General features: G+C 55.0%; 2 protein-coding genes across 2 annotated transcripts; one reads left to right on the forward strand and one right to left on the reverse strand.

Annotated features, from left to right (window-relative positions):
• Positions 1-576: 576 nt before the first annotated feature.
• Positions 577-8,111, reverse strand: TGME49_260170 (elongation factor EF-G, putative; the record flags this gene model as incomplete). Its single annotated transcript, XM_002365149.2, has 10 exons — positions 577-910; positions 1,890-2,074; positions 2,785-3,076; positions 3,552-3,913; positions 4,681-4,784; positions 5,183-5,543; positions 5,959-6,073; positions 6,528-6,792; positions 7,283-7,366; positions 7,562-8,111. The coding sequence occupies 10 exons, from the start codon at positions 8,109-8,111 to the stop codon at positions 577-579; spliced, it is 2,652 nt and encodes an 883-aa protein (XP_002365190.2).
• Positions 8,112-9,357: 1,246 nt separating this feature from the next.
• On the forward strand, positions 9,358-13,415 carry TGME49_260160 (hypothetical protein; the record flags this gene model as incomplete). The annotated part of the gene is made up of 3 exons (XM_002365148.1): positions 9,358-9,480; positions 9,737-10,742; positions 11,345-13,415. 3 exons carry the CDS (start codon positions 9,358-9,360, stop codon positions 13,078-13,080), a joined length of 2,865 nt encoding a protein of 954 aa, XP_002365189.1. The 3' UTR covers positions 13,081-13,415.
• Between the last annotated feature and the right edge of the window lie 476 nt (positions 13,416-13,891).

A 13,891-nucleotide genomic window follows, 5' to 3' on the forward strand; every position in this document is an offset into this window, starting at 1 on the left:
AAAGACTGGCATTTTTCATGTTGCCCTCGAATTGTTTGTCGTCCTCCCTTCCCGTCCCGACTGTCTTCAGCTTCCTCCTGTGTCGTCAGTCGACTGTCGTTTTCGGCTGCGCGAACTTCTTTCGTTCTGCACTTCCCGTTGAAAGTTCGTTTCGAGTTTCCCACGCTGACTTGGGCAGGCGGTGTGTCGCACATCGGAACCGCATCCGCATCTTTTCTTCGCGTGCCAAGCCTCTCAAGAGCCACAGAGCTCTTTTGCGGCCCGATCGTCGCGGAGCGTTCGCTGTCGTTTCCCCAGACTGACTGCGCATTTTCACTGATGGATCCGCCTTTTGCGGCTCCGCGAATTCCAGCGACTCGAGGGCGAGTGACCAAGATGTCGGATGCGATTCGCGTTTCGCCGGGGAGACAGCTGACAGACAGCTTGCGGAGACGCAGCGACTGGAGTCCATATTTCCGAGTGCCTTGCCGCCGGCACCTCCACACCTACCTAACTCAAGACCGGTCAACGGATTCGTAATACCATTTCCTATCGTACCCATGACTGACGTGGACTCGCGCGCTCTGCGTTCCTCGTCTACTTTCCTCCCTTCTTCTGCAGCTGCGCCTGGTAGGCGGCCCGGAGGTCATCCTGCTCAGTCGACAACATCGGCTGGTACCGGTCGAAGTCCATGGTGAATTCGCCCTGGCCCTGGGTGCAGGAGCGGAGATCCGTGATGTATCCAAACATGTTTTTCAGCGGGACTTCAGCCTCGAGAAGCACTGTGTCTCCCTGGCGAGTCGTGTTCGTCACCGTTCCCTTTCGGCGACTGACCGTCCCCAAACCTGCCGCCAAGAACTCAGCAGGAACCGTCACTTGCACCGACATGATGGGCTCCAAGACAATCGGGCATGCCGACTCGTAGAACTCTCTGGACACACACAGACAACGGGGAAGTCAAAACTCGCAAATCCGAAGGCAGCAGTCGAAAGCACAGAGAAGTCGGGACCTGGAGAGTGACCGACAGCGACAGAACGCGCCGCAGACAAGCATGGACTTTTTTTCTCAAGCGAACGCGGACGCGACTGGAGCTCGCAGACGAACGTCGACTTCCAGGTGCGACGCTCCGGCCACAGAAGGTCTCGACTGCAGCACCCCAGCCTTGCTCGAGCGCTGAGGAGAGACTTTCGAGAAGGGAAATCCGCCTGCCTTGGAGGCTGCTTCCTGTGTCACCAGGAGACGGAGACCGAAGAGACACGTTCCTGTTCAAAGTGAAGCACGAGTCACATGATGAAACGTTCGCGCGGAAACAGAAAACGACAAGTGGAAACGACGTGAGCTGTGGCTCGCTTGTCGACGGGGCAGCTCGCTCGGTCTCCCCAACTGCACTGAGAGTTCTGCAGAACTGCATCCCGCGCGGCGTCAGACCTTGTCAAAGAGGAGGATGGAATGTCGAGAGCGCAACCGCAGCGAAAGCGAAGGAGAAGACGGAAATCAAGGTAAGCAGGCAGACATAGCAAGGCAGAAAAAGAGGAACGGACGAGGCTGAGCAAGTTACAAAGGGAGGAAAGGAACGCAGCCAGAGGGACAGGGAAGGAGGAAGGATGTGGGAAAGAGAACAACAGACAAAGCAACAAAGGAGACTTTTTGGAGGCACACAAACTGCCCAGTGAAAACCGATCGCTCCCCTACAGATCGCGTGTATCCTGTTGTGGTTGCTAGAGTCCTTTTAAGATAAGTAGAAGACATGTAAAACTATGATAAAACAACCATGAAAGGCTGCTGCCAGCATGTGCCGTGCTAAACCCAGAAACATGTTTTCCTCGACGGTCGTGTCAGCGCATCTCTCCGGCTCGCGGCCGAGAAGAACCTGTTTCCCTTCTTCGATGTTTCTGCAGACGACAACTCACCGTAGGGCGCCGGCGGCGGCGAGACGGAAGGCGATATCTGAAGAGTCGACATCGTGGGCTTTGCCACCCTTAAGCACGACGCGCATGTTGATGATGGGATGGCCGCAAAGAAAGCCTTTCTTTGCGGTTTCTCTGAAACCTTTCTCGATGCTTGGAATGAAGTTCGGTGGAATGTCGTTGCCCACCTGAGAAAGAAAAAAGGGGCAACGAGCAGAAACCGAAAGAAGCTCACCGTCGGCTGTATAACTCTACGAAAGCTTGCCAACTGCCTTGCATCTATCGATCTCGCCGTGCACACTTGGGATCAAACCCAGTGAACTGACAAGTTGTCCTGGAACGAAACAGGTCGCCGCGTCCAGAGGACGGAGCGTCAGGAGGGTGCTGTCACCACAGACAAACCGAACGAGAGACAGAGACACCAGCGAGACGTGCCTGTGCACTTGGAAAGCGGATCTTGAACCCGACAGTGACTGTCGTTCGCATGCAGATGAAAACACAAATACAGGGAGAATGGTGTTGAGCTGAACGACGCGCCACAGGTTCAAAGGCCCAGAGGGTTCTCGAAAGAGTCAAAGGCGTCTGCCTCTCTGCTTGCAGAAACGAGACGCTGAAGAGAAACTCTGAATCTGTGCCGGAGACACGGACTTGACAAATGGATGCGGGACTCCGGCGGCATCCTGCAAACAAATCTCTTTCAGTTTCGAAAGGTGAGAATCTCCAGACTTCTGCGTCTGGGAGAAACGCCAAACGACACTTGCTCAAGTGCCTACGTGCAAGGCCTTCTTCTGACCTTAGACAACCGTATCAACACCGACTCGGTGAACCAGATTTCTCTGTTGATTCCCTCCTCGGCGAAGGCGAGTAGCCACAGATATAAGCCGGGGGGTCGTCTCACCAGTTCACTCCTGAACTCAATGGGGGAGTTGGTGTCGATCTCCTCGCTATTTGTGGCGATGGGCTCGAAGTAGCCTTCAACCTTCCCGTACTGCCCCGCACCGCCAGATTGTTTCTTGTGCGTATATTCGAAGGGTGTTCTCTGAGTCACCGTTTCACGGAAGTTCACTTTGGGTTCTCCCGTCTCCACAGTCAGTCGATATTCTCTGCTCATGCGCTCCAAGTAAATCTGCAAGTGCAGTTCCCCCATCCCGGAAATCAGCGTCTCCTTCGACTCCTCGTCGACCGTCATTCTGCGCACCGAGCAGAGACCGACACCAAACACGGACTGCATGCGCTCGTGTGAGCGCTGGCGGAGCTCCCAAAGCCGAAACAGTGACCAGCGGAGGCTGGACCGCGAAAACGCAGGACACAGACAGACACAGAGGCAAAGAGACAAGAGAACAGAGCAGCTGGAAACCTCCATCGAAAGAGACAAACGCAGAAGAAAGGAGAGTCAAAGAGCTGCTGAGCCCTCAACACGAAAGGGGAGAGACACACGAGCTCCCCGGCGTGGTATATATACATATATACATATATACATATATATATATATATATATGTATATATATATATATATATATATGTCGAACTCGAAGGCTACGCCGTAAAGCCGCCGCGCTCAAACACATCGTGAACTACGATGGCTGTTTCGTCTGAAATCGCGGCTTCGCCCCAAGGACGACGAGAGACGAACGGCAAGCGGGAACCAAGAGAGGTGCGGCCTACCGGAAGGTCGGGTCTTCGCGTTGGAAGCGATTGAGGGCCTTGGCAAAGCGTTGCTGGTCATCTTTCTTTTTTACGTTTACGGAGAGAGACACGACCGGCTCGGGGACGAACATGGAGCTGAGAGAGAGACGCGAAGCTGCGTCGGATGTGAACGTTGTTCCACTGTTGCACTCCAACCCACTCACAGCGACGATGTCTCCCGCGACCGCGTGTGGTACTTCTCGCGCTTCGTCTGCATGCATCTGCAGAATGCGCTTGATCGGAGAAGACCTCTTCTGGGTCGATACGTTCACCACAGAGTCGCCTTTCTTGAGCTTCCCCTGATACAGACGGAGATACGTGAGCTGACCAACAGGCAACTCCTGCGACGCACACAGCACACACCTCGGACAGGCGCGAGACTGATGCGGCGGGGCGGGAGACAGATGCACAATAGAGACAGACGCACAAACCAAAAAATGCACGGAGACACATGCAGGGAGAGAGACGGAAATGCAGAGAGCCCGAGACAAAAGCAGACACAGAGGTGAAGCAGAGTCTACGTGAGCGAATGCGACGTTTTTGCGAGTTGCGAAACAACAAGGAGCCGTCGCACTTCCAGCGTTCTGCTCGACAAACGTCAGCCGAGAAAACAGAGAGGGGCGGGGGAAAGACGCACGATGAGAGAAGAGGACACAGAAAAGAGAACCGAGAGAAGAGGACAGAGAAAAGAGGACAGAGAGAAGAGGCAAGAGAGAAGAGAACAAAGAGAGAACAGAGAGGACGGAGCAGATATCTGCTCGTGTAGCACGTCCTCTTCCGGATGGTGTTTCGAGGTTTTCTGGAGACACAGAGAGATGAACCGGCTGTTGCCAGAGATATGTGTGAGGACAACTTTATTTCCATGCATGCAGCGTTCTGGTTTGGAGGCGACTGCTTCGCGTTTCAGCGTTCAAGGTTCTTCCCGAGGCATGGCGCGTCGCTCGCCTGCGTATTGTGGCTCGATGACTTCGTTGCTGAAATCTGTTAAATACGTTTATGTGACTGGAAAAGAAAGCCGACAGAGCAGTGGCATGCGTTGAACTCGAAGCAGGGTGGATTCGCTTGCAGAGCCTCGAGTGTCTCTGAGAGTCCGGGCTCGTGTTGTTACCTGAATTTTGAAAGCCAGCGCCACCAGGCTTTTCTTCGGATCTGCATGCAGCGGGACTTCTTCCTCCTGTTTGTCTTGGTCGTAGGCTACCTGAGGAATTTCATCTGAGAGGATGCCGACAGGAGAAGACAGCGAGGGCAGAGACACCACGGGGAGGTCAGCAAGGGAGAGAGGAGAGCGAGGGAAAGGAAGAAGGACGCAGACTCCTCGGAACGCGAGACGAAAAGTGTAGCAGGAAGCGACGAGAGAAGAAAGCTAGGAAAGAGCGGAGAAACGCCACCAGGAACGAGCGACGAGTCTACGGGATTTCGTCTCGTCATAGCACGCGTTGGGCGGCTAAACCCTAAACCCTAAACAGCGGCGACGAGGGAAAGACACTCGAACGCCACTCTGCGGCCGCCCGGACCCCACCACTGAACCTTTCCGCCTCGCCGGTCGCCGACGCGGGGAACTGCAAAGGCCGCCGTGGTTTCTTCTTTTCGTTTCACGACGTTCGGCTTACAGGGCGCAGGCAAGTATCTGCAGACTGCGTCCAGGAGAGGCTGGACGCCCTTGTTGCCCTTGGCCGAGCCCATAAGGAGGGGGACGAACTTCCGCTGGAGAGTCGCTCTGCGAATGGCCTCGTCGATTTGCGTTTCTGTACACTGGTCTTCGCACTCGAGGTAGATCTCCGCGAAGCTGTCGTCCAAGTCGGCGAGGGTCTCGAGGAGCTCCGCTCGCGCGTCCTCGAGGGGAGAGCGGAGAGCCGCGGGGATCTCCGAGTCAACGCGGACTTTCTCGCCATACGCGCCGTCGAAGTAAACTGCCTGGCGACGCACAATGTCCACCACGCCCTTGTGGCGACCCTCGAGACCAATCGGAATCTGAGAACATCGGGAAACAGCCACCCCAACAGAGACAGAGAGATCAAGAGAGTGAGGACAGAGACAGAACGAGACAGAAGAGAGAGGAGAGGAGAGAGAGGAGAGAGAGGAGAGAGAGGAAAGAGGAGAGAGGGAAGGAGAAAAAGAAGCAAGTAGAGAAGCGAGTGGAAGCGAGGGCGAATGAGAGAAGGAGAGCAGCAGAGGGAGAGCATCGACGAGCAGAGGAGGAACACAGGTAAGCAACGGAGAAAGAAAAAGAAAAGACAGAAGACATGGAAAGAAGCTGAGGGAGAGAAGAGGAAAAAACGACGACACGAGAGCGGAGAAGCCACGAGAGTGACGAAGACAAGAGAGAAGCGGAAGAAAGAACGCGATGCAAAAAGAGGACGAAGATGCTGCGTCGACAGTTCCGGACTTGGAGAGGACATGTCGTAATTGCCAGTTTTCTGCGGAGCGCCGTGAGAGCTCGTTGCGGATCGGCTCCATCGCGGTCGAGTTTGTTGACGAAAATCAGGCGAGGCACAGAGTAGCTGAAAAGCAGCAGCACAGCGGAGAGACAGCCGAAGGCAGAGCGCGAGCGTCCAGTCGATTCCATCGATCTGGGAATCGATTTTTGTTTCTCGTCGGTGACCCTTCGAGGCCGAGACCTCCTCGCGACTCGACGGCCACAAGCTCCGGCTGTCACTCGTCGACACACAGACCTCAACTTGCACTGTGGCGGCCAGAAACCTACACGCTTCGAGGCCTCCTCCATACGGCGCGACGCGAGTCCCGATGCTCGCGCATGCAGCACCGAGGCGCGCTGTAATAACAGTTGGAGCAGATCCGGAAGGGGAAGGCGACCCTGGCCGTTGCAGCCTCTGAAATCCCACCATGTCTTTAAGCGAATCCACGTATATGCATGAGAACACGATTTCTCTTTCTTCCACAGAACCTTTCGCTCTTCGTCGTTTCGACTCGTTCTGCTTCCGCCATCCTACGCACCGTTTCATCTGGCGATCGACCGTGAGCGTCTGGCTCTGGACGCCCGCGACGCCGCAGCAGACCAGCACAGCTCCGTCTAGAACTCGCAGCGCTCGCTCGACCTCGATGGTGAAGTCCACATGACCAGGAGTATCGATGATGTTGATGTTGTACATCTGCCCGTCCAGTTTCGGCGCGGCCGCCGCTTTCCCCGACGCAGGCGCAGGCGCTGCACCCTCGCGCAAGGTCCACGAACAGTACGTCGCCGCCGACTGGATGGTGATTCCTGGAGAGAACGGAGAAGAGGCCAAACGAGAAGGGCAGTGACCCGCAGAAAAGCAGGTGCACAGACGGAGTGGCGGATACGCACAGACGAACGTAGGAAAGGAGAGAGAAGGAAAGAAGAGCCAGTGGAGACCGCGAGAGACAACCTGTTCACAGCCAGCATGCGTGAGAGACTCGCCATGACCGAGCATGGCGCCATGAGAAAATCCGACATCCGCAAAGAATGCAGAAACCAACAACCGGAGAGGCACCTTCAGATTCCGCGATAGGCCTTCCCTATCAAACTGGCGTCGCACTGCTTAGACCGCCACTGAGTTGCGTTCTCTCTCCACTCTTTTCTGTGCGTCGCGAGTCTCCCGTCTTCTTCGTCGACTTCCTTCTTTTCTCGAGTCCTGTTCCCCCATCTTTGCTGGCCTTCGCTCCGTCTAGGCTCTATTCTGTTCCACTTCCTCATGACTTCGTCTTTCTTTTCGATCTTTCTCGCTGCCCACCTTTCTCGCGCTCGAGCTCCATGCTGTCCATCTTGGCGCCGACGCCGTCGCTTCCGCGGACTTCGTGGATTGCCGCAATGCGGCCTGAAAGAAGAAAACGCAGAAAGTAGACTTTTGTCCGTGAGTCCCTTCGACCCCACGAAAGGAGAGGTCTCTAGACGACGGCCGCCGAAAACTCCGCAGGGGTGCATGTGTACACTGGAGGAGACGACCTGAGGTGTACATACACCGTCGACGCGCCGCAGCGAGGGAGGCGGGGACCGAAGGAAGCAGTCTCACCTGTATAGAATAGGATGCGCTCTGTCAGAGTTGTCTTTCCACTGTCGATGTGTGCACTTATTCCAATGTTTCTGAGGAAGCGCATGTGCTCGGGATGTCCGGAAGAGAACGATCTCCGGTGAGAGAGAGAGGCGGCGAGACGCCCTGTCTGCGTCGAAAAGCGCGCAGGCGAATGGGCGCGGAGCGAGGCGAGGGAGGAGGCTGACGAAGGAGAGAGCGAAGCGAGAGAAGAGGAAAATTGGCGAGCCGAACACGCAGAAGCGCCGCGCAGGGCGAGGCAGAGATGCGACAGCAGGGTGTCTGGACACTCGGCCAGTTCAGCTATCGAAGACGACGCAGAAAGAGGCGAACGAGACGAAGAGAGAGAAGAGAGAGAAGAGAGAGAAGAGAGAGAAGAGAGAGGAGTGGGGGAGGAAGGAGACGAGAAGGAAGAGAGAAAGGAGGGCGATCGAGAGGCCGGCGCTCTTACGCCGAAGAGTGCCTGACATCGCGGCCTCCGAAAGGCATGGAACGCTTTCGCAGTAGTCGCCATTTTCTTGTTGCTCTGCATGCAAGGAGACAGAGCGCGACGTGAGAAGGCGAAGAAGAGAGGAGAGGTGAACTGAAAAAAACCGGACAAACGTCGGTGGGGAAAACCAACGAGGCTGATGGGGAGAAGAGGGCCTAGAGACGCAGCAGCGTCGAAACGAAAAAGAAGGAGACTTCGACCGAGAGCAGGGAACAGGTGACTACGAAGAAGGACGGTGGCTGGCGGCGAGGCAGAAGGTGGAAAAAGGAGAGGCGCAACGAAGGTCAGATGAGGTCTCAAAAAGAGGCCAGGAGAAGCGTGTGTCAACAGTGTTGGAGAGAAAAGAACTCCAAACTTGCGAGATTCTGTGGGGTAGCAGAAAAACGGAGATTACTGTCGTTCCCTGAGGCTGCACGGCACAGCTGCATGCAAAAACGCGTATTTCTTTGCGACTCTTTTTACCACATTTTTTTCAGGTGTTTTTCCAACTTGTGACGTCTCCCCAATTGAATCTTCTTTTTCTTCGAGTGAGTTCCGCTCTCCCTTTATTTTTTTCGCGTCGCGTTTCTCTCGCCTTGACGCCGCCTTCTCCTTATACGCCCCTTTTTCGCCTCAAATGGAATTTGACTCACTTGGTCGCGCTTCAGCCGCAAATTTCTTCTGAAAATCTCCGACACAAGACTGTGTTTCCTCCTCACTCAAACCGTTTTTTCTTCCCGATTTTTTGCTCTTAGTGCTCTCTCCTTGCGTCCTTTTCGTCAACGACTTCCCTTCGATGGAAAGAGGGCAGGAGGCACGCGAAAGAAACGAAAGACAGCAGGAGACAAGAGACCTGCTCGCCGATTCTTCTTCCGCCTCTGGATGAGACGAGAGATGTTAGAGATAAAACTTGTGGAGTCTCGCTGAAGGACGCAACCAGGGCAAGGGGCAAGAGCGACACTCGAGAGCGAGGCTCGGACGAGACATCTTCTAGAAATCAGACAGCGGCGGTGAAGGCAGTCCGAAACTCAGAGGATTTCCAAAGTCGTCGCGCAGGAGAGAATCGACTATTTTTTTCTTGTCAAATAAAACAGATCGGGGAGAGCCCGCTGGCTGGAAATTCGACACCTCCACTTTACTAAGCGTTCAAAAAAAAGCGAAACAAATGGTTATCTTTGAAGCGTTTTTCTCCCGTAGAGACCGACTCAGAAATGGCTTCGAAGCCATATCTCTCGGAGTAAGAAGCCGCTGCAGATCCCTTCGTTCTTGTTCATTATAAAAGCAAAGAGGAAGCGCGCGCTCGAGGAAAATGGCGGCGATCTACGTGGAAGCTGGACGCATTTTCACTGCGATCGAAACTCGCAGATGTGGGCTCAGGGCAGCTCTTTACGAAAATGGAAGAGGAGAGAAACACAACCATCTCATTCCCAAAGTAAGCTGCGTTTCAGTTCCTCTCCTCATCTCCAGCTTCCCCTTTCTTGTGTTTAACTCTTTACTCTTGTTGAGAGTCCTCCTCTTCCGGCTTTCTCTTCTTTCACTCTCGCAGTCGTATCAGTAACTCGGCAGTCTGCTTCGTCGCGCCCTCCTCTGGAGACCGCGCGCTGCGACTCCACCGTGTCTCTCTCAGAGTGGTTCTTCTCCAGTTTTTTTTCCCTTGATCTGCTTCCTTCGCTGATGCGTTTGCTCAGATTTGCGCCCTCGTCTGCCGCACGATGGAACGAAAAGACGAACTCGAACGCCTTCTCCTCTCTGTCGGCCTCCTGCCTTCTTCGTCGCCCTCTTCTTCTTCCTCTTCTTCTTCCTCTTCTTCTTCCTCTTCTTCTTCCTCTTCGTCGTCCTCTTCTTCTTCCTCTTCTTCTTCCTCTTCTTCTTCCTCTTCTTCGTCCTCTTCGTCTTCTTCTTCCTCCTCTTCCTCTTCATCTTCGTCCTCTGCTTCTTCGCCATTTTCGTCTCCCCCCTCTGAGGTGGACCGTCGCTTCCTGGAGATGAATCGCGGAGTGCTGTTTGCGATGGCTTTCGATTTTCTCTTTGGGCGAGGAACCGTCCTCGGAGGAGGCCAGTGCAAGCGCCTGGTCGTTTCGCGTCTGCACGCCGCGAAACGCGCGAACGGCGCTTTGACGAGCTCCGGAGACACCGGAGGCAACGGGGCGTCTGCGGAGACACCCTGCGCCCGTTCGACGCCTCAGAAGCGACAGCGAAACTCAGAGACGGCTCACGCCGACCGCCGCAAAAAACAGAGGAGCAGAACCTCAAAAACGGAGACCGAAGAAGGTACCGAAGCCGCATGTCAAGAACCGAAGGAAGGACGAGAGACCGGCGGTTTGCAAACCATGTCGCCGGAGGCAGGGGACCTCTTCCCGAGGTATCTGCGAGTGGCTGTGAGTCGAATCACCCTCCAGGAAGCTCGGAGAGCACTTGAAGCGTCCTTGGCTTCCTCGGCTTCTTCTCCCCCTTCGTCGTCTTCTTCGCGCGCTTCTTTTGCGGTCTCGGTGGACCCCCTTCTGCCTTCGTGTGGGCTGAGAGTTTCTGCGTCTGCCGCTCGCTTCCTCCTCCACCACCGGTTTGTCCGCGAAGGTCTCGTCGCTCTGCAGGACCGCGCGAGCTGCCTGGCCGCCCTGGCCGCAGGAATCGGTCCTGGAGACTTTGTGCTCGATGCCTGTGCCGCGCCCGGCAGCAAAACGCTCCACGCGCTAGGTCCGTGCATGGAGCCCCAGACTGCGGAGGAAAAAAACGAAACGAAGAAGGGAGAGGAAGAAAGAAACAAGGCGATTCAGGAGGGAACGACAAACAGCGCATGCAAGCGAAAAAACGGTCTAAGGAGAAGGGTCGCACGATGCGGGCAAGTGCGGCTGGAAAGGATATGTTGGGGGGCGTCGAGACACAACCTCGCGAAGGAGGCTGTCAGAAATCCAGTCCTCAGTCATCGCCAGGGGCCGTATCTCTATGGATCGATACCTATCTATCGATCTACGTATCAACCTATCTTTATCTGTCGATCTGCCCACCTACCTCTCTGTCTATGTCTATCGATCTGTCTGTCGCTGAGTGTGTCTGTCTGCATGCATGCGTGTGCGTCTACGTGTATCTTGGTTTGTGAAAAGACGTTTTTTTTTGCGTACCGTCGTTTGAGCTTCGTCCGTCTGGTCGCTTGTCGGCTAGCTGAGCGGCTCCGGAAATGGATGTCGGCAGCTGTGAACAGGCGGATATCTGAAGCGGGCAGTCGTGCGCTCGGTATGACATTGTGTTTCGCATGGCATTTGTTTCGAATCTTTGATTATGTCCACGCGTTTTCACAGATCGCCTGCAAGGCCGGGGGCGCCTGATCGCGCTTGAGCGAGACTCGAAGAGAGCCGCGACGCTGATTCGGCGTCTCCTTCTCCACGGAAGTCTCCAAGGTCCGTACACAGACCCTCGCTGTCGCGCACCGTTGCGGGGGTCGACTGTCCCCGTTTCGGCTGCCTCACGCGCGCCTCGCGACGCCGATTCTAGTAACTGGAGAGACTCCAAAACAACAAAGAAGGAAGAACCACAACCGACCATCTACGACGCCTACGCTCGGTACGCTTCGCGGCGACCTCTTTTTTTCACAAATGTCGACATGTCAGCGTCTTCCGCTTCGTCTTCTTGTTCTTCTCCTTGTTCCTTGGACTCGACTGGGGGGAGAGATTCGACGGGGCTTCCCGCCCTGTTGGTGGAGGTTCGAGTGACGGACTTCCTGAGCGTCTCAGGTTCGGAGCCTCCCTTTTGCTTCGTCGAAAAAATGATTCTCGACCCCTCCTGCTCCGGCAGTGGACTCCCCCTTCATTTCTCCACTGGCACCCGCACCGCCGCGTCTCCGCCAAGACCACAGGAGGACGTGCCTCCTCTTCCTCCGCCCTCTTCGTTTTCGTCTCCTTCTTCTCCGCCTTCTTCTCCGCCTTCTTCTCCGCCTTCTTCTCCGGCTTCTCCTTTGTCTTCTCCTTTGTCTTCTCCTTTGTCTTCATCTGTTTCTTCGCCTTCTCCTTCCTGTTCGTTTGCCAGCTTTTCTCCGGTGCCCGAGATGTCGCGTTTGTCTCGACTGTCGCCGCCGCCAGGGAGTCTGGCGCGCGTGCGGCAGCTCTCGCGTTTTCAGGGAACGTTGCTCGCGCATGCACTCACGACTTTCCCCAAGCTGTCTGTCTGCTGCTACTCGACATGTTCGTCCTATGTCGAGGAGAACGAGGCCGTCGTCGCCCGCGTCTTGGCGCGGCTCGGAGGCCCCGCGGGGGCTTCCGACGGAGCAAATACGCATGCCGTTTCCTCCGACAGCGAGACGAAGCCAGCAGGAAAAGAGACAGAGTCAGCGGGGACAGACGACCGAGGAACAAAGGAAGAAGCAACAGAAGCAGCAGAAGAAGAGACGAACTCTGGACACTGGAGATTGCGGCGAGGAGGAGAAGTCGATCTGAGGTGGTATCCGTCGCTGGACCTTCTGAGGCAGATGACCCTCAAACTGGCTGACGAACAGGGAGAAGGTGACGGAGGCCAGAAGCCAGTGAAAGGACGGGAAGCAGGCGGAGAAGCGAACGTTCAGCAGGGTCACCGCTTGACGTCTCAATCTCCGAAGAAAAGGGGAGGAAAGACGTCGAGGAACGGAGACAACGCTGAGCTTCGTGGAGGCGAAGGCTGTGGGGAAAGCGAGGTCGCAGCTTGGCGACGCGCCCTCGCGTCCCTCGGCTCTGCATGCATTCGCTCGAGTCCAGCGACTCATTTCTGTCGGGGATTTTTCCTTGCTAGACTCGAACGCAAAGTGACAGGCGACCCGCTTCCAAGGCAAGCCATTCAAGGCAGCCAGAAAAGAGCAGCGAACGGATTTCGACAAGCAGGAACGAAAAATGTTGAAGGGAGCGGAACAGGACTCAGCAGCCCCGAATACAAGAGGCGAGAGACAGATGAGACACTTGTCTCCGGTGCGGTGGAGACGCAGAAGAAGAAGGGGAAGAAGAAGGCCTCAGGTTCACATGCCGCTTTTCAGAAACAGAGACTCAAGAAGGGAGTTATCGTGGGCATGTAATGAGTACCGTTCCAGGTGTAGGACCTGAATTTGACACTGTGGGTAACTGACAGAAACCACATCCACACTGTGACCGCTTCTTGAAACGCAGCTGGTTCTGCAAGCATTGCCCAGGACTCGCGGGAAGGCTGGGGAGCGAGATCAACGAACCTCGGCTTCGGCAGACAGCGAAACCGAACCGCGGCAAACGAGAATGAGATACAAGATTGAAAAAAGGTCGATAGAAACGACCGAGAAAGGCCATTTCGTTGGTGTGTGTCTCCTCTCTCATCTCCAGGAACCGTGTTGGACGCACGGGATCGACAGACGCGTTCCTTTAAGAAAATGCAAGACTCTCCCGCCAAGCTGTTAAGAGATCGCAACATGGAAACAATCCTCGCCTCGTCGCAACCCAGAGCACTGTACACCTACAGCGTTTCACTGCTACCACAGATACATATACATATATATTTTAAATACTCACATTTATATATATATATATATATGTAGTCTGGACCACTGTTCTGTAGGTACGAAGGCACAGCTACCAGATACGAGATTAGCACAGCTCGCTGTCTCAGTTCACTAACATGATGTTTACCTCTCTCTCTCTCGCTTTCTTTCTTTCTCTCTCTATATATATATATGCTTGTGTTCGAAAACGGGGGAGAATTCAACCGAATCTGAAGCATCGGTTTTCTTGTTTTCTTGAGTGAAGGCGAGGCGGACAGGAGCTGTCATAAATTCACTTCGAGTGCTTTCCACAAGTGAGGGTGCCTCTGCGGAATGTGAGGACGACCCACAAAGAGCGAAGAGATGCACCAGTTTTATC

Source organism: Toxoplasma gondii, chromosome VIIb (assembly GCF_000006565.2).
Source record: "Toxoplasma gondii ME49 chromosome VIIb, whole genome shotgun sequence".
Taxonomy (NCBI): domain Eukaryota; phylum Apicomplexa; class Conoidasida; order Eucoccidiorida; family Sarcocystidae; genus Toxoplasma; species Toxoplasma gondii.